Below are 22,730 nucleotides of genomic sequence, written 5' to 3' on the forward strand. Positions count from 1 at the left end.
GCTTCCAGTGGGTCAGAGTGGCATACGGGGGCTCTTTGGGCCAACATCCCAGGCCAGGACATAAATTCCTGCAGTCAGGTTGTAGAAAAGAGTTGCAAGGTCCTGGGAGAAATAGGAGACTAGAGGAGGTTCCCTACACACCATTGTATCCAATGTTCTTCAAAACTGTCCCAGGCTTGGCTCTCTGAGATTCTGAGTGGCTGCCAGGATGAGAGGGCACTTGCTAAGAAAAGTCTTAATTGTTCCAGCCAATTTTCTCCTGAGACACTAGAGGTCCAGGGTTTTCTTCTCTTCCACTAAGCAAAGGTAGCTGTCCTCCCTCAGACACCCCAGTTCAGGTACCACTTCGTGGGTTCCTTCTTACCTACCCTCTTCCATTGTGAAAAGTGGGCTAGGCTAGACCTTCCCAGCTGACCCTTTCCATATAGGGCACAAGCAGCTGTTTCCTTTCCATCAAAAGAACGTTGCTCAGAGCTCAGACAAGGGATACTTTCCCCTTGAAGGTCCAGAGGTCCCTGCTCCATTCAGAAGCAAGAACGGGTAAAGGAGAGGATTCATCCACTCCTTCCTCCCCTCTGTGCTCCAGGTTCCATGGAAGTTGCTGGGATGAGGAAGGGAACCCTCCCCCTCCTCCACTGCTCCTGAGTTGCATCCCAGACCAGGGGCACACGTGTTCAGTGTTTAGGTACATCCCATGACCTTGACTCTGGATCCTCCCGAAGTCTCCTCTTTTTCTTCTTAAGGCACCAAAGTCCTGAGGGTCAGTCTCCCCGCCAAGGGAGAAGTAGACATTCAGCAGGGGTTACATTTGGCTAATAAATAGAGGGGCTGTGGTCAGGGAGGAAATTGAGATTGTGAAAGGGGCAATAAATATAAGCTGGGCAGAGACTGCTCTCTCCAGGGTCCACTGGGTTACCTTTGGGGAACAGCATCTTCGCACCTGCCCAAAACAAAATGCAGAACCGGAGTGAAATCTGGGAGTGCTCTCTTGTAAAGGGGCCTGAAAGGCAGGGTTCCTGGGTTTCTAGGTGTCGTGGGGCCAAAGCTGAGCTTTTGCATTTTAGTGCCCTGTTTGGGTCATGGAAGAGAACAAAGGGCTCTTTCCACCTAGGACCTTCTGATCTAAGTCCAGACCCTGGCTGTCATTAATTGTGTAACTCTAACTAGGTACTTCTTCTCCCTGTGTTTCCATCTCCCTAAGAACCAACTGTGGGTATGAGATTAGAGGGCCTCAGAGGTCACCTGGGCCAACCCGCTCATTTTACAGATGAGAAGACTGAGGTCCAAGGAGTGGGTTGTAAGTAGCAGAGCTGGGCTTCAACCTTAGACCCTCTGACTCCAAATCCTGGGCTCTTTCAATTTCACCATGATTGGATGGATGAGGGATGAAGGGCCATGGAACCTTTCCCTCTACCGCTGGCTTCTGCAGCCTCTTCTGAGTTTGAAGGAGGTCATTCCAGAGGGAGTAGAAGAGATAAGTGCTTCAGGGTATAAAGACCAAGATCCCCTAATTTCCTTAGCAATTTGGCAGACTGTTTCAATATATGAGCTCTAGGGTGACCAGGTGGGCTCCCTGCTGCCCAGATACTCTTCTCCTCCTCACCAAAGGATTCTCTCTAGACTCTGGCTCCTCTCTTCCACCCCTACCAGCCCCAGAGGCCCCAGCCTCCTTGTCTTCCCCTCCCCATCCCACACTCACTGATGACAGTCTCTGGGTCTTTGCTTCTCTCTCTTCCTCTTCCCTCTACCCTTGAGTCTCCTCCTGTGTAAGAAACCAAAAGGGTCAGGACACATTGGCTCTGGATGGGACTGGGGGAGAAGGGTAAGGGCCGTCCTGAACTGGAGCCCAGCTCACTTGCATCCCAGACCAAGGGCACTCACCTTTCTGGCTTCATCTTCTCCCTCCGAGGCCTGGGTAGAGAAGAGAAGGGAAGGAGATGAAGATGAGTTGGGAGAGATCATGTCCTCAGGGCTGGTCATTGGCACTGGGGCCTCTAGAGAGAGGGGTGGGCTGGGAAACCCTAATTCCTGGGGTTTAGTTGGAGTCGGGGGCAGAGAGCCAGCCTGCATCCAATACGGATCATCCCTCTCCAGCTGGAATGGAGTCAGATGGCTGAAGGGGAACGACCAGGTCTACCCAGCCTGGGGTTGGGTTTGGGGGTGGAGATAATAACAATCATTGTGATCAGAACTCACATTTATATGGTGCTTTAAGGTTTACAAAGCACTTCCCTCACAACAACCCTGTGAGGTAGGCTGTACAAGCATCATCATCCTCACTTTACAGACAAGGAAAGTGAGGCTCCCAGCAGGGAAGGAGACCCCCAGGCTCTCATGGCGAGCCAGTCAGTGGCAGAATTGAAATTCAATTCCAGTCTCTTCCCAAGTCCAACACTCTTTTTAGCAGCATCCCCAGATAGGGAGTTCAGGAGGAAATGCTGCCCTTCCCCTTCCCCTCCCCCGTCAAAGTGCAGAATGCTCCCCAAAGCAGCCATCGGCCAAGTGGCCGAGTGCCCTATCAAACCAGCTTCCCCATTCCCTAAGGCGCCAGGGGCAAGAAGTCCGGGAGTAGGTTGAGTGTTAGCTGTTTTTACTAAACATGGTCTTTGTTTATAAGAAAGGCAAGGCTCTTGGAGGCATCATGACTCAATGGAAAGGGGGGTTGGCCGTGCAGTCAGGAAGGCCTGAATTCAAGTCCTCCCCCTCACACACACACACACACACACACACACACACACACACACCATGTGACCCTGAATAAGTTACCTCTCAATGCCTCCAGTCAACTAAGATTTTTGTAACATCAGAGGGTGTTTCCATGTTCCACAACCTCTGCCAATGAAATCATAGATCCACACAAAAAAGGGGGAGAGGGGTAGGAAATTCTGCTGGAGAAAGGGGTATTAGAAGTGATAGCCATATAAAAAATAAATCAATATAAAACATTTTAAAAAATTAAATTCTGGGAGTGCCAATATTTCTGTTGGTTCAGTCAGTGGCTTCACACCTTTATCTCCCTTCCGTTTAATACCTTTCTCATTTTTTATTTCTAATCCTTTGTTTTTTATAAAAAGGATGCGTAAAAGATTGGGTAAATGTCTGGGTTTCAGCTCTCTTCTTTGGAAAAGGAGGGAGAGAACAGAGTCTTTAGAATCGCTAGTTTATACCAAGTCATCAGTAATATTAACTGGTTCTGAATATGAGCTCCTGGTCTACACCGGCAATACTTAGGGGCCAGAGACAGCTCTCCATTTCTTTGGGACAGCAAAGAGACATAGGGACATAGATACTGGAGGCCAGAACACCAGCCATTGTCAGGGAGTATATGAAAATCAAGAGTGTAGAGTCAGCTGTAACCAAAAGAGCCTTCATCTCTCAGGCATGTGGTGACTCGGCCTCACGGTAACTGTAGCTGCCTGACTGGAAGACAAAGTACTCCCGTTGTGTTCTCTCTTCTTGTTAAGAGGCGGAGAAGAGGCCAGCGAAGCTCAGAGGATGTGATGACATCGATCTGGTGTTCAGTTTGCAGGTGAGAGTGGAGAAGAGTGAGGGTCCTCTTAAGTGCTCCAGAAGATGCTTCAGAGGTCCTGCTCAAGTAGATGCTTCAAGGGTAAGCCTTGCAGGAAGTGAATCTGCTCTGGTGTTAAATCCTCAGGAGGTGGATCTCCGAAGAGAAGTTATAGGTGGATTGCAAATGACATTGAAGCTCTATGTGTGTTGGGGGAGGCCGTGGGATTGAGGGGAAAGGAAATTGGTCTAGGAGTCAGAAAACTGGAGCTCTCTCATTCCCACGTACTAGCTTTATGACAATTGACAAGTTGATTAGCCTCGCTAAACCTCTGTTTCCTCATCTGTAAAATGGGAATGAAAATTACACCACCTACCTCTTATGGTGGCTTGAGGAAAGCATTTTGGTAACCTTACTATGTGGCAAACGTGAGCAAAGGTCACAAAGAATGATCAGGCAGGCATGGGTTGCTATTTGCATCATTGGAAGGAATACCTATTTTACTGAGTGTGAGTTTCTTGGGCAGGTCACTTAACTTCTTTGGTTTCATTTTTAGAATAGATATCATAATAATCTACCCCCTGCCCAAAAAGTACCCCCCCACACACACAGCCCTTTAGAGGGCTGTAGTGAAAATCAATTGAGTTCATGTATTTGGAAACACATTGAAATTGGTTATATAGATATCGGACAAAATTACTAAGACCAGATCATTTGGCTGAAAGGAATCATGGCATAGTGGATAAAGGTCACTACTTTGGAATCAGGGTAGCCTGGGTTCCAGTCCTGCTTCTGAAACCTGCTGCCTATATAACCCTGAGCAAATCACTTAACCTCATGATACCCCCAGGAAATCTTTGAAAAAGTTACAGAAGAACTCCTTATCTACAATGATAGAGGAAATTTCCTGACCAGAAGGTTCCCTCCAACTATGAATGAAACTTTGGTCTAGACTGACCCCTCCCCAAAATCATGAGGTGTATCACCAGAGGATGGAATAATAGCTAATCTAATAGTGATAGCTGTCCTATAGTGCTTTAAGATTTGCAAAGTGCATCACATATATTCTCATTTGTTCCCCACAGTGACCCTGTAAGGTAGGTGTTATTATCATCACCCCTATTTTATAACTACAGAAACTGAGGTTGAGAAATGTTAAATGACTTGCCCTCATTTGTACAATCAGAAAGTGTCTAAGGCAGGATTTGAACTCTGGTCTTCCTGACTCCAGGTATAGTGGCTATATCTGCAAGGGTAGGAGAACGTATTTGCTACTCACTCCAGTCAACGCTGAGGCAAAGCCTGGTCCTGTGCAGCTCTGAGTTGGCACGGTGAACAAAGCAATGGTAGTGATAGGTGTAAAAAGGGGAGGGGGAGACAAAGGCCCCATCAAAGGCCTTGCACTGGATGGGAACCACAGCTAGACAATTTAGGGGTACCCCGAACTATTGGATTTGGTTACCTCTAGCACAGAGCCCAAGGAATAGCATCTTCTAGCAACTCTCAGGAGTTCCTGATTCCCGAGGATGTCAACTCTTCCTGGCCCCTTGTACTAGCAATAAGGTCTGCTGGTCTACCCCCTGGGCCGCAGGCACAATGAGCCATTCTTTCTATGCCTCTTGAGCTCAGGCGGGAGTTCCAGGGGCCCTATGATTCAGGGGGAGGTTTTGGCCATGGCCTGGAACTTTAAAGAAACCACATGTGTTTCCCTTTGACCTAACAATGAGTCCCTTCCCAGGGTGGGCTGTGCTCAGATGGACTTGTCCTCTTATTCTATCAAGAGCCTATGGAACCTGCTCCAATTTTCCAACCATAATTGCCCCGGAGCTCTGATCAGCCTGCAACACTTTTAAGCTCCATCAGGTCCCCAGCGAGTGGCCGCAGTTTGTGCTTGGTTGCTAGGGTTCCCAGGCCTACAGCTTCCTCCCAGCCCCCCCAGGGCTGAGCACCCCAGCACTTGTAAAGCCCTACATGATTAGCAGTTGTTCAAACTTCTCTTTCCTGCCTTTGGGAGAGGACTCAAAAGTCCTCTTCCCATTCTGTCGCACAGCTGTAAACCAGCTGTTGGTTCTACCTCTCAGGCAAAGGCTAGAAGGGGAGGATGGGGGTGGGGGATGGGGGGGAAGAGATGGATAAAGGAGTAGGAAATTAAATGCAGCTGCAGCCAGAGTGCCTCTTGGTGAGTTAATTATTTCCCTGTCTCCAAAAATCCAGGAAACCAAATGCAGGAGGCCTCAGCAGAGACCTGACCACCCCTCTGTCTCAGCCACTGATTTGCTGATCAAGAACAAATGGAGGACACTACGCTTTAAGCAAAGGGCCTTGGTTTCCAAGCAGAGAGAGTCTAGGACCCTGAGGACAAGCTCTCAGAGAAGTTAGTGAGCAGTCCGGGTTGTGGGGCTACATCCGTGATGCCCTCTGAATAATGGCCCACTGGGACAGTAAGTGTCCCCCTCTGCTGCTAATACCCACCACATCTCCCAGAATCACAAGTCTTTAACTGGCTCTTAGGAGCTAGATTTAGAAAGGACCTTACAGAGATCGCTTAGGCCAAGCCCCGCCCCCCTTTTTCTACAGATGAGGAGAACGAGGCCCAGCAAAGGTAAGTGATTTGCCCAAGGTCATATAGGTAAGTATGGACAGAACCAGGATTTGAGTTCTGTGAGTTTCTACCATCCCGTCTCCCATTCCCTGTTGTGGGGAGGGGGCGGCGGGGTGGGCAGAATGGTAGGAATGCTAGTACCCTCCAGGGCAGGCCCGAGAGTGCCCAGGGCCTTGGTCACAGCCTGTGCCATGTGGGTGGTGAGAGGCAGGGATCCCATACCTGCACTCACACCGCACATGCTCAGTGAATGCTAACTCCATGTAAGATGGCTGTTCCCCAGACTTGATCTTCAGAAGCTGGAAAGGTGAAAAAGAAGTTGGTTATAAGATTTGAAGGAGAAGGTGGAATGCTACAATTCTCCATCTATCTCCCCTCTAGAATAGCGGATCTTTAACAGTGGTCTGTGGATAGATTTCAGAGGATTCAAGGAAGTTGGAAAGGGATAAAAATAATAAATTTATTTCCACTGACCTATAACTGAAATTTCACTTTTCCTTCAATTATGGAGGCAACAAAAATTATTCGGAGACAGGATCCATGGGCTTCATTAGACTGCCAAAGGGGTCGATGGCACCAAAAAAGGAGGGGAGGTCAAGGACCCCTGGTCTGGAAGAGCCTAATTTCTCCTCCCCCCAAAACAGAATTTCTCCCCATTGCATTCCCTCCTGCTTCCTTGGGAAGAAGAGACAGAGTGTGCCTCCTGAGTCCTTTACACCATATACCCCTGCCGAGTGCCAGACAAGCAGCTCACCAGGTGCCAGACAGTAGCAGCACCTACAGTGGCAGACTCAGGCTTCATCAGTCCCAGACATTCTTCCAGCTGATCCCATTATAGAGAAAACCAGGACCAGCCTGAGGGAGTTTGTCCACCTGCCCCCAGCTAATAATACCATCAATTACTGCCTTATACAAATTGGGGGGGGGATGGAAGGGGGAAGCTCTAGAACTTGGGTTTTTTTAAAAATAGTAAATATTTAATAAAATGCCTAATGAATGAATGAGCGCATATTTCAATATCTAGGACTGCTGCGGGACGGGCAGTGAGGGGCAAAAAACTGAGTAAGTTCTGATGATGGGGAAGGAGGAGAACCTCAGGAATGGAGCATCCTGGCCTCAGAACCAGTGTCAGAGTCTAAGGGAGCAGGTAGAGGGTCCAGAAGCAGGGTGGTGGGTGTACCTGCATGGTGACATTGGTTGTCTCCACTGCAACACAGTGGAGGTTCTCATCTCCACAGCAGCCAGTACAACGCCTCAGTGAGACACAGGATGGGCTGAACATGTGCTCCACTTCCCCTGGGTACTCTGATGAAACATCTACCAGCTTCTCCAGCGAGCGGCAGAAACTTCGACCCCACACCTCCTGGAAGGGCAACACTACAAGTAGACAAAGAGAGTTAGGGGCTGAGATCTAGAGGAGAGGAAAGATTCACAAGCACCGAAGTCGAGGACAGGGTAGGTTAGACACACTCAGGCCTTATCCGTTTTCTTCACAGACTCTTTCAACATATTGCTTCCTATTTATTCCCCTACCCATCCGTATACAGTACTTTGCACATGGCATACGCTTAATAAATATTTATTGAATCTAAATGTATATTGAATCCTATGAGGCCCGATTCACTTGACATTTCTTCCTTGAAATCTTCCCTGACTGCTATATCCACACTGACTTCAAGATAAACATATAGAGTGAGAATAGCAATTTTGGCTGCTGGTAGAAAACAGAGAAGAAGTCATCAGCTCCACCTGGCTCAACATGCATGGTAAGCAGGGGCATTAAAGGAACTTGAAAGGAATTTCCTCCTCCCAGTTGATTGGCAATTTTGCTGAGTGGAAATGATTTTGAGGGTACTCAATTTCCTGCCAAGGGGATATAATAGGAGTTAAAAGGATTTCAGACCCTGACTCAGATAAGGGTCAGACTGACTCATCCCAAACACCAGGAGCAAAAGAATAGGACTTCAAGAGGCAGACAAAAACATCTAAAGCTTTCTCTCGCTGACTGGCCAGGATTTGAAGCACAAAAGAGCAAAAGGTGGCCCCTGGAACTATCAATCTGAGGACCTGGCATACCATTCCTCCTATGGGGAAAGAGACTGCACAGTAGCCAAGGACTGGCAGATGACATCAGAGTGCAGAGGCAGAGATGTCTGTCAGAAAGCAACATGGCTAGGAGAACTGAGAGACAGAATATATAGTCCCAACAGAGGAAACACAACCTTGATTATATCAGTAGGCAGCTCTGGTGGTTCCACAGTATCACATGTTCTCTATACATGTGCCTTTCTAATAGTGGTCCCTGGTCACATCACAGTTGTGTCCTGCATATGTCCACTACCCTGTTGTATAGTATAAGCCATGGTGCAGTGTATACCTGGGTTTATAAAGACTCTTTTTTGTTATTTATTTTGCTATGTTATTTAAATGTCCTTACACATTATCTGCATCTTCTTCCATAATCTCAGCAGCACCCAGCATATACAGTTGATTCCCGATAAAGATATTGTAGTGAACTGAGTTACTGAATTGTTTTCTTAGCCTGAGTTCCATTGGGCTCCTCTAGGATGGGTGTGAAGTTGAAAGCTCTTCACCTTTAACCATTTTTCACTTCAGATACTGTGCCACATGCATAAGCCCATATCCTTCTCACCTGCTTAGAACCCACCATGATAACTGCAAACCTCAAAATGCCATGTAAACAGAAAACTAATATATTTATGTACATCATCACATGTGATCCTCACAATAACCCTGAAGGTACAAATTTACTATCCCCATTTTACAGCTAAGGAAGATGAGCCTTAAAGGAGTTGTGACTTTCCTAGAGGTCACATACCTGTCAAGTGGCCAAAATGGAACTCAAACTCTGATCTCAAGTTCAGGGTCCCAAGTTCATTTCCCCACCCAGCAAATGTACAACACAAACGGCTGCTGAACAATTTTTTTTGTGGTAGCAAAAAACTAGAAACAAAATGAGTATCTGTTGATTGGGAAACAAATTGTGGCATATGAATGTAATGGAATATTACTACACTGCAAGAAATGATGATAATGATTAATTCTGAGAAAGAAAGGAAGACTTCACTTAGGATTTCAGAGTTGGAAAGGAGGTCAGAGGACATCTAAGCTAACTCAGGAAAGGTAGTATATGAAGCAGCCTGTCAAACTCAAACAGAAATGAATCCCTTCAGGCCCCATACTGACTTAGAAAACCACAAATTAGCATTATCTATGCCATATTGTATTTTTATTTATTTTGTTAAACATTTCCTAATTACATTTTAATGAGGTTTCTGCCCCCATTTGGCTGTGAGTTTGACACCTCTGGTGTAAAGGATGAAGTGCTGTTGTTTTAGAGTCAGAGAGACTTAGGTTCAAATTTTCAGTACCTGGCCAAGTCACTCAACCTATCTGAGCTTTAGTTTCCTCATCTGTAAAGTGAAGTCTCTTCCAGCTCTAAATCTCTGGTCCACCCTGAAAGAGCATTCTCTCTAGAACATATCAGATACATTGTAGCCAATGATGTAAAGAGAGGCAAGGGGAGCAGAACTATTAGAACAACATACATCACAGCTACAACAACGTAAACAATAAGAACATGAAAATGAATTTGAACGCTGAGTAGCTACAATGACTAACACTGGCTCTGAAGAAGAGATAAGTAAACATCTTCCTCCTTTTGGCGGAGAGGTAGGTGATTATGAGCACAGAGTATATACAGCATTAACTGTCAAGTGTGGTCACCATTGGGGTGTATTTGGTTTAAATGTTTTTCTTTAGTACAAGTGAGGGCTCTTTTGCCCAGAGTGGGAGTATATAAAAAATGAAAAAAGAAAAGAAAAGAAAAAGCATCAATAAAATTTATTTTTAAAATAATGGTTAATGAACTCCGAGGATTTTCTAGCCCCAATCTGGTCTGTTATAAACGCTGTAGGGTTCAGTTGAGAGAAGCCAGTTGGGCTCCCTGGTCCTGAAGACCTTGAGAGAGTAGGTCTCAGATCTCCCTGGGAAGGTCGGGAGCGGAGTGCCATGACCTCTAAGCATCATGTCACCCCCCAGCTCAAAAACCTTCAACAGCTGTTTCCTAATAAATGAAGTCTGGATTTCTTTGTCTTTCAAGGCCCTTCAGAGTCTGGCCCCATGCTCCCTAGCCAACATAAACTCCATGGTCTAGCCTGGTCATTCTCCTTGCTATCACACAAACACACCATGTTCTATATAATCTATACCAGCATCCTGTTCTCTCTTATGTGTTTTCCTTCATCATTCCAAATCCCACCATCCTCCAAAATCCAGTTCAGCTTCCATCTCCTCCACTAACCCTAACTCTGAACTCTCAACCCAGTGAACTCCCTCTCTGTGAGTGGACACTCTCGTCTCAGCTCTCAACCCAGTGAACTCCCTCTCTGTGAGTGGACACTCTCCTCTCATCTCTGAACCCAGTGAACTCCCTCTCTGTGAGTGGACACTCTCCTCTCAGCTCTCAACCCAGTGAACTCTCTCTCTCTGTGAGTGGACACTCTCCTCTCAGCTCTGAACCCAGTGAACTCCCTCTCTGTGAGTGGACACTCTCCTCTCAGCTTTGAACCCAGTGAACTCCCTTTCTCTGAGTGGACACTCTCCTCTCAGCTCTCAACCCAGTAAACTCTCTCTCTCTCTGAGTGGACACTCTCCTCTCAGCTCTCAACCCAGTGAACTCTCTCTCTCTCTGAGTGGACACTCTCCTCTCAGCTCTCAACCCAGTGAACTCTCTCTCTCTCTGAGTGAACACTCTCCTCTCAGCTCTCAACCCAGTGAACTCTCTCTCTCTCTCTCTGAGTGGACACTGTCCTCTCAGCTCTCAACCCAGTGAACTCTCTCTCTGTGAGTGGACACTCTCCTCTCAGTTCTCAACCCAGTGAACTCCCTCTCTGTGAGTGGACACTCTCCTCTCATCTCTGAACCCAGTGAACTCCCTCTCTGTGAGTGGACACTCTCCTCTCAGCTCTCAACCCAGTGAACTCTCTCTCTGTGAGTGAACACTCTCCTCTCAGCTCTCAATCCAGTGAACTCTCTCTGTGAGTGGACACTCTCCTCTCAGCTCTCAACCCAATGAACTCTCTCTCTCTGTGAGTGGACACTCTCCTCTCAGCTCTGAACCCAGTGAACTCTCTCTCTCTGTGAGTGGACACTCTCCTCTCAGCTCTCAACCCAGTGAACTCTCTCTCTGTGAGTGGACACTCTCCTCTCAGCTCCCAAAATGCTTATAGCCTATTGAGAATATGGTACTCATATGCATGAAACAACAGAGAACATTATAAGACAGTAAGTGCCATCTTCATTAGCATAGGCATGATGGTATAGTGCAGAGTTTGCTGGATTTGGAGTCAGTTCTTTACTACCTGGGTGACCTTGGGTAAGTCATATCTTTTTCATGGGTAGGGAAGAGGGGAGATAGATCAGGCCCAAAGCAAGTTGTACTTTGGCTAGAATCTTGGTTCTCCAATTAATAATTCTCCAATAGAGATCTGGAGCTGGAAGGGACCTCAAAGGCCACCTAGCTCAACCCTCTCATCTTACAGATGAGGAGACTGAGGCCAGAGGAAGTTATGTGACTTGCCCAAGGTCATAAAGGTAGCAAGTGTCAGAAGCAGAATCTCAACACAGCTCCTCAGACTGTAGAGTCAGTATTTTTTCCCTTGTTTCATGCTGACTCCTTTCAGGGAAAAGGATCCCCATGTGTACTAGCTACACAGATACATGTATCATCCTTTATTGGTACCCAGTTCTTTCAGCTATCTCAGCCTCAGTTTTCCAATCAATACAACAAGAGGGTTGGATCAGAATTTAAGCCCCCTTCCAGCCCTACACCTTTAAGTTCTCTAGTTTATAAGTTCTTTCGGGGCTGGAATGAAGTTTTATATTTCTTCTATATCCTCTCCCACGTTTGTAAAATGAACAATCAGCCTTGGGATCTCCAGGCTAGCCTGCTTCCCAGTGAAGAACTATTGAAAATCTCCAGTGATCCAGAACCACCTACTTGCCTCTGAAATGATTTATAACACCCCGAAACCTAGACCCAACCAGAAAACAAAATGGTTCAATAAGGTATAGTAGGAAGAGCTCACTCTCAATCGAGAGTCAGTAGATTTGACTTCTAGGCTCAGTTCTGCCATTACCCAAATGGACAAGTCTTTGAATCTCTCTAAATCTGACTTTCTTCCTCTGTAAAATGAGTGGATTGACCTAGATCAGGGGCTCTTAATCTGGGGTCCATCAGCCCCCAAGGGATCTAGGGATAGATTTCAGGGAGTCTCTGAACTTGGATGGAAAAAAAATCTATCTATCCATCCATCCATCCATCCATCCATCCATCTATCATCTACCTATCTGTCTGTCTGTCTTTCTATCACCCATCTATATTATATGTATATATACATACATACATACATTATACATGTATATGTATATCTTTATTTCCATTAACCTCTAACTGAAATTTAGTATTTCCTTCAATTATTAATGTAGGCAGGGCAGTTAGGTGGTTCAGTGGATAGAGCACCAGCCCTTGAGTCAGGAGGATCTGAGTTCAAATCTGGCTTCAGACACTTACTAGCTATGTGACCCTGAGCTAAACATTGCCTCCAAAAAAATTATTAATGTAGGCAACAAAACACAATTCTGAGAAAGGGTCCATAGACTTCACCAGATTGCCAAAGGGGTCCCTGACACACAAAAGATTAAGAACCCCTGGATTAGATAAATTAGATAAGGTCCCTAAATTCTGTGATATTCTATGAACTAGGACCAGACTAGTCTTAGGAATGTAAGGAGGGAAACAACTATTTGACCCATCATACCCAATGGTGGCCATGCCCACTTTGGACATCCCCCTGGGGTGCTGGTGGACAACTCTGAGTCCCTAATGCCTCACCTCCTGCTGAAGTCTCCCTTCTCTGCCCCTGCCCCCCACCCAGCCAACACCTCCCCTTTGCTTGCTTGTTATTCGGAGACAATGGAAGGGGCCAGAGTCCGTTCCATCGAGCAGATGATGGCATGGGTCTTGGGGTAATCCCTGAGGAAAAATAAACCTTGGTCCAAGCAGAGGCCATTGGGAAAGGAGGAGAGTCCATGGAAAATACCCAGGACACAGCTGTCCACGTGGCCTAGACAGCCTCTGCAGAGCCAATGCACTGATGCTTATCTGGGTGTCAGTCACACTCTAGGGCTATGCTGAGGGTCAGAGAGAGAGAGAGAGGGTAGACCAGCTATCCCTGGCTCTGCCTTCCAAAGGCCCAACCAAGGCTCTCAGCATCAGAAGGGTGGAAGGGTGGAAAGGTGGGGGTAGGGGGGAGACAAGGATCCTCTCTGACCAAAAGAATGGAGCTGGGGGCCCTTGACATGACCCATAGAGCCTTGGTAGAGAAGAAGGGCAGCCTCCAGAGACAGGGAATAGCACTTAACATTTTTAACTTCACAAGCTACATGTTTAGTCTGAAGCCCTCATGGCACATTGACGTTATTCTGAGCATTTAATCTCGTTGAACTGAAAATATAAATAATATTTTAAAAAAAGATACAGAGACTAAAGCAAATTAGACAACACTTCCTGTTGTCCTAGGACAGATTTTCTTCTAAAAGTGGCCTCTACAATCCAAAAAGAAACATTCAGAACTGTCCCCAACCCCATCCTCCAGTTCACTTTGAGCTGGCGACAGCTTTTCATACAGCCATGGCCAGAGCGGAGCGGCTGGGTTAAGCAAAAATGACTGTCTTAGCAGCGTAAAGAGACAATGATTTCCCTTTTCCTCTCTCTTTCAGTGTACATGCAATTTCAGCAGCTCCTGTAAGGCCTGATTTCCCCAGGTGAGAGGCAAGGAAGCTTCAGAGGGCAGAGGTTGGGGGGAGGGGCGCATAGTCCTCTATTTTACCAGGACCATTCACAACACTGAGACAGATGAGGCGATTCCTCCCTCAAATCCCTGAGACGTATTTTTGGAAAGTGAAGGTAGCAAGGAATGTGGGACAGACACAGGTATCACTGACCCACTCTGGCCTTCCCAAATAATAGTAGTAGTAGTAGTAGTTGTGGTAGTAGTAGTAGTAGTAGTAGTAGCAGTAGCAGTAGCAGCAGTAGTAAATAATAATAACAAGAATAGGGACAGGACTGATGATTTAATCAGTGGTGGTTACACCCAAGTGAAGAAACTCCATCTACCAATGCATCTTCTCTGCAATATATGGTTTCAGAAAGTAGTCTAGGATACTAGGAAGTTAAGTGACTTAAACTACTAGGGTCACATAGCCAGCATGTATCAAAGGCTGCACTTGAACTCAGGGCTTTCTGGCTTCAAGGCTGGCTGTCTATCCATGATGCTATACTATCTCTATAGACTCCATGAACTTGGGTTTTTGCTTTTTTTAAAAAAAATTGTGATAACTGCATTTCAATATAATTGGTTTCCTTTGTAATATTATATATTTTATTTTATACCTTTAAAATATTATTCTGAGAAGGGATCTATAGGATTTTCCCCAGACTGCCAGGGGGTCCACACTTAAAAAAAACCCTCAAGATAAACAAAAAACCCCCAATTTAAGAATTCTCAATCTACATTACTAATAATAGTTCCCAGTTATACATTACTTTAAGATTTGCAAAGTGCCCTGCATACATCACCTTTGCTAATCTGGGAAGCCACTCTGTATGGTGCTTTCTTCTCCTATTCTCTCTCTCCATTTTAGAGTTTCTTGAAGCTCTTCCCAACTCACCCCCAGACTCTTCCTCATAGACAGACAGCTGGCTACACTTGGAGGCAGGGAGAGCAGAGAGTGCCAGGCAGGCCTGCTTGGTGTCTGGCTGGTTTAGAGTGACCAGGGAGCCCCCCTGAGAGGGATTTTCTTGGTGTAACCAGAGGGTTTTTCTATCTCTCTCCCCCTTACACGAAAGCCTCCTGCTGAACCCATCTGGCTCCAGTTTCCCATCCCTGCTGGGCGGAGACCCAAGAAGGGAAATGTTCAGTGCCTGAAAGAAAACTTTTCATGCTTGTTGCCTGCCGGGAGGGAAGGGAGAGGGGCTGGGCGGGGCTGCTGGCTCCTGGCCTAGTGCACAGCAGGTGTCCCCGTGAAGAGATGTACCAACCCAGGCCTGACATGGAGAGAGCCTCCCACAAGAGTGGATACAGTTGGAAAATCTTCCTGCAAAATCTTTTGTTTTGACCTAGGAATCTTTCTTCACTGATAACATCATATTCCTCCAACTCTCTCTTTTCATGGATGGGCAAGAGGGGGAAGCTAGGTCAGGCCCAAAACATAATGTACTTGGGTTGGCCAGAATCTTGGTTCTGCAATTGACTGTGCGGTCCTGGGATTATAACAGTGTCAGTCCCAAGACAATAGACTTAGAACTAGAGGGCACATTTAATACAACCCTCTCTCATCTTATGGATGAGATTCATGGCTTATCTAAGATCACAGGAATATTATGTGTCAGAAGCTGAATCCGAACCCAAGTCTTTGGACTCCTTTCCACAACACCACACTGTTTCAGTAAAAGGAAGCAGACCTTGCTTCTTTATAATGTGGACTGTGGAGGTGCCTCGATTCCTTTATGCATTTGCCTCGATGAGTCCTGAACTGGGTTGTGAGTATTTCAAAAGCAGGAATATTGGGCACCTCCCCATACCTCTAGGGTGCCTAAGTCAGTGACAGGCACACCTGAAGTGCTCATTAACTTGGAAGATTTGGTTGGCTACTTCTCTCACTTGGCTGGGTTCAAGAGGGTCATAGAACACAGAGCAGGTAAGTCTGTCTGGGGAAGGGAGAGGAAGGGAAGGCAGGGAGGGGATGATGCCGGCAGGCAGAGGGTGTTTCCTGATCTGAGACAGGATATTATTCTGAAGGGGAACAGCACGCGTGTTCGTGTGCCTGTTTGTACATGCTTCCTCCCTCACAGAAATGTCTCATTTTGGGGGTGGGGGGAGTGACTCTCAGGGGTTAAAGCGGTGGCGTGTGGACACTCAGCACGTTTCTGTGAAGAGCCTGGCATTGCACAGCCGACTTTCTGCACGTATGCCTGCTTGGCAAACGCCTGCATGAGCTTTGAAGATTCCCTCTCCACATAAGTGAAGGAGGGTGTTACTAGGGTTTTGTCTGTTTGTAATCAATGGGAGGTTCTGGTCAGACTCCCGAGGTTGGAGGTGGGAACACTCATCCCCTCCTGCCCCTCATCTTTTGCCTTATTGACACCCTGGCCCCTTCCTACCCTGCCTCTGACCCAGTGTAGGGGTCATGGAAAAAACTCTAGACAAAAACTCGGGAAAACTAAATTCTGGATCCCACTCTGTTACCAACTAGCTGCCTGACCTGGGGCAACCCATTAACCTCTCCAAGCTCAGCTTCCTCCTCCGTAAGAATGAGGGGGACGGAACAACTCAGCTTTTCCAGCTTTGCCACCACTTTAGGATTCACAGATTTTAGGGCCCCTGGACAATTTCTCTTCTTTTTACCCTTTCAAGCCAAACCAGTGTGGCTCTTTTACCCCTGTTTCTTACCCCAATAAGCATTTAGGGGGGAAGCCAGAACATGAGTCCTGGTGGGCGCAAGTTTGGAAGGGAAAAGGTTAACTCCCCATTCATCTCCATGGCCAGCTTACCTTCTACTTCTGCTGTGCTGTTCTCAGGAGGTACATCCCACTGCTAAGGAAAGAAATGCATGGGAATAAGGAAAGGTTAGTGTCAGGCAAAGAGTCCCCCCACTGCAGAGCACTGGGGCATGGTTGCTTTGGCAGGTGAGTGGTCAGTTATTTATTTACAAGGCCTTCTCAAGAGTTATTTGGCATCTAGACACCTGTGAACCTCTCCTTCTTCCCCAACTCCTTTCACTTGCACATTACCTCCTATATCCCCCCTCCCATCTTTCAGGCCTTGGCCATGGCCAGCTGTGAGACCTTGGGTAAGATGCATCAACCGACTGGGCCTCAGTTTCATCACCTGTTAAAAAATAATGGGGCTGAGACTAGATGATCCCAGTGGCCCCTTCCAACTCGAGCATTCTACAGTCTATAGCTGCCTTCCCCCTCTGCTTGTGCTCTGCCTCCCTTCTACCCAACCCCCTTCCTGTGCTCTCCCACACGAGCCTCTTGGCCCCTTTAATGTCCCAGCTTGGCTAGGTGCCAGAGCCCTGTGGGGAGGGAGATCAGCTGGTGGGAGCAGGGGGCCACTGGTGCTGGTAGCTGTAGAAATGCTATAACAAGGCCACTCGGCAGCCTGGCTCCCTCAGGGCCATCCAGGGAAATACAAGTCACTCCCCCACTCTGCTTGGGAAGTGATCCCCTTAGTTTCCTGGCCTGTCTCCCACTCTTCTTCCCTCCCCTCCCCATCCTAGCCTCCCAACAGCCCTGCTTTCAGCATTAAGGACCTGGGTGGGAAAGAGGACTTCCCTAGGCAGTGGGAAGGGACGTTATTGCCTTTGGCAGGACGTCTTTACCCAGGCTGGAACTGAGCCAAGGCCCTGAGCCACATGCCCTAGCTCCTGGGAAAAGAACTTGGGAGCTTCTCTTGGCCCAGGGACTCAGGACCTCTGGGTCAGCTGCCAGCAGATGGGGACCTTGGGGCTGGGCTGACCCTGGAGGAGTGAGGTCAGACTCAAGAAGAGAGAGCATTGTCTCCTTAGACTACCTGAAACCCTTCCGGGGGGCTTCCGACCCAAGACCAAGCCATGGAAGAGGCATTCCAGTGTCCCCCTTTTCCCCCAGGTCCCTCTTGTCCAGGTTGGCCCCCTTGCACTCAGCAGTAACTGGAGTGATCAGGCATGGGGCTGGGATATTCCCCAACCACCCAGGGAGTCTACCTCCCTGGTGACCCTGCCCCCTCCAGTTTCTCTGTTTCCCCAGAGCCTGGCTGGGTCAGAGGTCCCAAAGGCATTGGGCTAGTCACTAGAGCCTCGACCCTGACCACAGGGCCAGAGCCCAGCCCTGGGATTAACTGGGAGATGCTTTTAGCAAAACCACCAAGGCCCTGGGGCCAGACAGGAAGCCTCCCTCCCTTTGCTGTGGTTTCCCTATAGTCTCACCCCTTCACCCCCTCCACCCCCTCCCAGGATAGAAACCTTAACTAGAGTTGGTTTTCCTCTAGGGGGGCTGGCTTAACCTGAGTTCTTCATTCAGGAGGTGAGGAGGGTTCCAGCTTCTAGGAAGTACCTGGAGACCATGGTTATCTTTTTCTCTGGGGTGCGGGGGGTGTCTGTGTCCATGGAGGTGCCCTCTCATCTCTGCCCACAGCCTCTTCCTGGATTCTCTAGCCCACTGCCTGACAGATGTTGGGGATGAGGAGGGAGGGGGAGCTAGGTTTGGGGAAGAGAGGATCCTTACCTGGGGGGATGCAGCAGGCAGGGACAGACCAGCCAAGAGCTGCAGGAAACACGTGAACAGCCGCATGGCTGACATCGCCTCAGAAGTCCTGGGGCATGGGGCTTGAGATCCAAAGGAAAACCAACATACTCAGCCCCACGGAGGACCCCAGGTGGGGGTGAGAAGTGGGAAGGAGGAGAGGAGATACCAAGGCAAACTTTTTCTTGCTGGGATGGAGTGGGGGAAGAGACCCTGGAAAGTCCACTTCACTTGGGTCTGTGAGGCAGAGGGACCAGCACCCATAACCTGAGCATCTTGAAGCGGGTTCTGGGAAGCTCCAGGAGCAGGCAGGTGAGTGAGGTCGTAGAGAGATCTTTAAAGAGAGCCTGCAGGGAGTTTGCGGATGACTGTCCCCAGGCTGGTGCCTCCCTGCCCAGATGCCCGATTGTCAGTGAGCGGCTCCCAGCTCAGTCCTGAGCGCCTCCAGATTCCCTGCCGCCTCAGAGATCGGCTCCCATCTGAGAGCCGCTGCTGTCTGCGACTCTGTTTCATGGGCTGGGATCTGCCCGAGGGTGGAGCTCCTCCTCCCAAGTCCCTCCCCTCCTTTCCCTGCCGCCTCTGTGGTGAGGCAAGACTCCAGCCTGCCGGCCTAGCCTACAACCCTGGTGGATGGGGGCTTCCACAGAAGCAATAGGCCCTTAGCAGAGCCTCCCAATAACAAAATAGATAGCCCCAAGGGAGGTAAGTTGGGGTGAACGAAAGGGACTCTCCCACTGCTGTGTTCCATTTGGGGTGGTCCCATTCAAAAGAAGTTCTCATTCAGGGCTGCCTGGCCTGCTGTAGACGTGGGCCAACCCTGCACACATCTTTATAGCTGATCTTGAGGAACACACAGGTAACTCAGGTGTGACCCGTACCTGGCCTGGCCTCGGGCTGTGGGTGGTGGGGAAGAACAAGACTGTCCTTTTCCAGGGTACTCTCTCTCTCTGCCCTGCTCAGCACTGCCCCCTGGCCCCCTCTATCTCACCCTTCCTTTCCTCTGATACTCCTGCCACCCCTCATAGCCCCTCCCTTCTCAGTGGCTCCCCAGAGCACCCAGATGAGTACTTCAGACTTTGTGCTGTTTGGTGGGAGCCCCAAGCAAGGGCTGGCTCTGGTCTTTGTCCAGAGCCCTGGGAAAGGGAAGGCACTCCTTGTTTCAGGTAACTTCACACAGCTGAGGACAAAGCTAGGGGACTGGGCAGGAGATGTGGGGGATAGAGTATACCCATGTGTATGTGTGAGGGGAAGGCATGAGGTACAGAACGCACCTCATTACTCTTACCCTTCCTTAATACACATGTCATGTTATATCTGTAGGTTATCTGAGATACGGCCTATGAGACGCTAGGCAAATGCAGTTCCCAAAGCAGGAGTCCTAGCAGGATCAGATTTGGTACAATGGATAGAAAACTAGATTTAGAAGTCAGGGAACCTGGATTCAAATCCTGACTCTGAAACTCAATACTGTGTGTGACTACCCACTTCCTAATAAAGAAATGGTAGACTCAATATTCAGAATAAAGCATGCATTTTTTTGGACATGGACAATTTCTTTTTCTTGACTATTTGCCACAGGGGGTGGTTTTCTTTTCTTTTTTCCCTCAGGGGAGGGGATTGGGAGAGAAAATAAGATACTTGTTAATAACAAAACAAAATTTAACTTAAAAAACCTATGTGACCTTGGGCAAGTCTCTTAAAGTCTGCTGTCCTCAGTTTCCTCATCTGTAAAATGCATAGGGGTAGACTAGATGACTTTAAGATTCCTTCCAATAACTCCAAATCTATGATTCTGTTTCCATGACCCGGGAGCAGTAAGATACCAGGAATACTAAGCTGGTAGGGAGGGTTCTTCAAGCTCTCTGCCCATGGCTGCTTCCCTGTCTAGTGCTGGGAATGTGAGAGAAATGAATGCACTTGATAAGTCAGGCCACTAGAATGAGGCCTCACTGCCCTCTGGGTCGGACCGTTCAGCTCATGTAAGTCTTAGGGGACAGTGAGAAGCTCCAGGACCCAGAGGTCACCAGGGTTAGGGTTAGGTCTAGAAGGGTGAACCACAGGGGTTGGAGGGCAGTTCATTCCTAGCAGCCTGGATCACATCCCTCTCTTGGTCTTGATTTTCTCATCTGTGTAAAATCTTTATCCCTGCAAAGTGTTTCATGAAGAAGAGAGGAGACAAGCTCTATGAAGAATGCCCAGGGCGGCCAGAAACACACCTCAGGGCACCTGGCCTGGGAGTCAGCCATCTATTTTCCTTTTTCGGAAATGGGTTGTCTCCCTAGCCCTTCCTGCCTGGGCTAACACTGGGTGGTGAGCACTCCTAATGAGGCATTTCCTCCTCATCCACAGAAGGAAATCCTCTGGCGAGTGCATGTAAGGGATGCTGCTCTGTCCTCAAGATCAGTGTGAAGATGTGTGTGTGTGTGTGTGTGTTTGTATACATGGGAGAATTATGCAGAATCGTGTGTGTGTGTGTGTGTGTATGTATGTATGTATGTATGTATAAGTGCTCTCAGAGAAGCATACGTGTGTGGACACAACCCCAGAATGGTTGGTGTGTGTGTGTGTGTGTGTGTATGTGCATGTGCACACTCCAGCTGTCATGGTATCATTTCACAGCTACCCTGACCCACCTCTGCCCCGTCCCCTCCTCTCCCCAATTCCCCCATGTCATCCTCCACCAAATGTGTTGGTGGGCTCTAGGTCAGAGGGTTGGACTTGGGATGGGGGCGGGCCCTGGAATAGAGCTTCTGCAGGCATACATTCCTGTGGGAAGAAGGACAGGCAGGGCCAGACCTAACCCTAACCCTGGTGACCTCTGGGTCCTGCTTTCCTGCCCACCCACCCTGTGGCTTCCAAATGCACTCCACATCCTAGTCCCTGAACCCAGAGTGGGGGAGGAGAGGAGCATGAAGAGCCAAGCTGGGCCAATGACCAGCTCTTCTGGGGCAAGAGAGATTCATTTAGAGAGAGAAATTCCAACAAGTTCTGACATGCTGGGACCTTTAGGAGTTGGTTAGACAGACTCCCAGAGGCCAGGGCCAGGGGAATGTGGGTATGTGTATGTTTCTGTGTGCAGTGTGAAGGCACAACGTGCCCATTCCCTTACCAATTATCCCAGGGCTGTCGAAGGCCCACAGTTTTCTTGGTCTGTGCCTCAACCTCCCACTCTGTAGAGACTCCTCCTCAGTATCTGGTTTCCTGGGTTGTGGAGTTTGGAAGCTGAACCAGAACAAATGTCCTCTGTCATTAGGCACCCCTCGTTTTCCCTCTCACATTTTTTACCTTCTTTTGCCTCAGTAGAGCAGCCGTATTAATTTTCTTAAAGCCTTAAAGACGTGTACAGGACACCACTACTTAAAATTTTCTTCAAGATGTGTACGAGACACCAGTGTTCTTCCAAAGGTGTGGCCGCTGGCGGTGGAAGTGGGTGTGTACGGGGGCGGGTGGGAGGATGCCACGTCCTGGGCCTCACCCCCAGCCTGACGCTCACTTCAAACACAACGCCTTCTCCAGCCCTTTTCACATCCCATAGGAAGGTTTGGGCAGAAGAAGCTTAAGGACAGCAGGAAGAAGTCATTATTTTGTCCCAGAGAAGAGTAGTCCTGCCTCCACTAAACATGGAAACAGCAACATCGCCAAGTGGAGTCAAGAGATCTGGGTTTGAATCCTGCTGGCTGCATGACTTTGGACAAACCATGTGGTTTTTCTGAGCCTCTCTTCATCCATAAAATGGGTACAATAATTTTTTTTTTACTGTTTTTCTCAAAGAATTGTCAGGAAACACGTAATAAGCATTAATGAAGCGCTTACTGCTTACTGTCAGGCAGGCCCTGCGCTAAGTACTGAGGACACACACAAAAAGGCAAACGGGTCCCCTGCCTCAGGGAGCTCAGAGTCTAACAGGAGCGTACGAACACAAGATGAAAGGTAAACGCAAGGTTAAGCCGAGCAGAGCCGTTGTTCGGCGGGTGTGCGTGTGTGCGGGACCCCTAGGAAGGCACCTTGAAGAAGGCAGGATTTGCACCAGGAGGCAGGGAACCAGCGAAGAGGCATCACGGCGTCCAGAGATTCTCGTGCCGGGAGCAGCAAGAAAGCCGGGAAGGAATGGTGCAAGCACAATCGGGCTGCGTGGGATGGTCAGGCGTCGGCGTTCACTGAGCTTCAGCTTTGTGCGCAGCGAGGTGCTGTGGAGGACTCTCCAGGTCGATGTAGTGCTGCTCCAGGTAGTCCTTCCTTACGCACGGCCG

The 22,730-nt window shown here is 48.4% G+C and overlaps 1 protein-coding gene across 1 annotated transcript; it reads right to left on the reverse strand.

Moving 5' to 3' along the window:
• Nucleotides 1-638: 638 nt before the first annotated feature.
• Nucleotides 639-18,537, reverse strand: PGF (placental growth factor). The gene is made up of 7 exons (XM_036736717.1): nt 18,463-18,537; nt 16,747-16,789; nt 7,291-7,487; nt 6,333-6,409; nt 1,882-1,911; nt 1,700-1,762; nt 639-940 (listed from the first exon to the last, which is right to left on the reverse strand). Exons 1-7 carry the CDS (start codon nt 18,535-18,537, stop codon nt 913-915), a joined length of 513 nt encoding a protein of 170 aa, XP_036592612.1. The 3' UTR covers nt 639-912.
• Nucleotides 18,538-22,730: the final 4,193 nt, after the last annotated feature.

The sequence above is a fragment of the Trichosurus vulpecula genome, chromosome 8 (assembly GCF_011100635.1).
Source record: "Trichosurus vulpecula isolate mTriVul1 chromosome 8, mTriVul1.pri, whole genome shotgun sequence".
NCBI lineage: Eukaryota > Metazoa > Chordata > Mammalia > Diprotodontia > Phalangeridae > Trichosurus > Trichosurus vulpecula.

Bases quoted from the DNA above. Each gene is read 5' to 3' on its own strand.
- PGF (XM_036736717.1), bottom strand. From the start codon at position 18,537: ATGTCAGCCATGCGGCTGTTCACGTGTTTCCTGCAGCTCTTGGCTGGT. The intron at 7,488-16,746 runs GTAAGCTGGCCA...GTCTACTTGTAG, and splicing joins CAGCACAGCAGAAGTAGAAG to TGTTGCCCTTCCAGGAGGTG. The intron at 6,410-7,290 runs GTACACCCACCA...TCACCTTTCCAG, and splicing joins CAACCAATGTCACCATGCAG to CTTCTGAAGATCAAGTCTGG.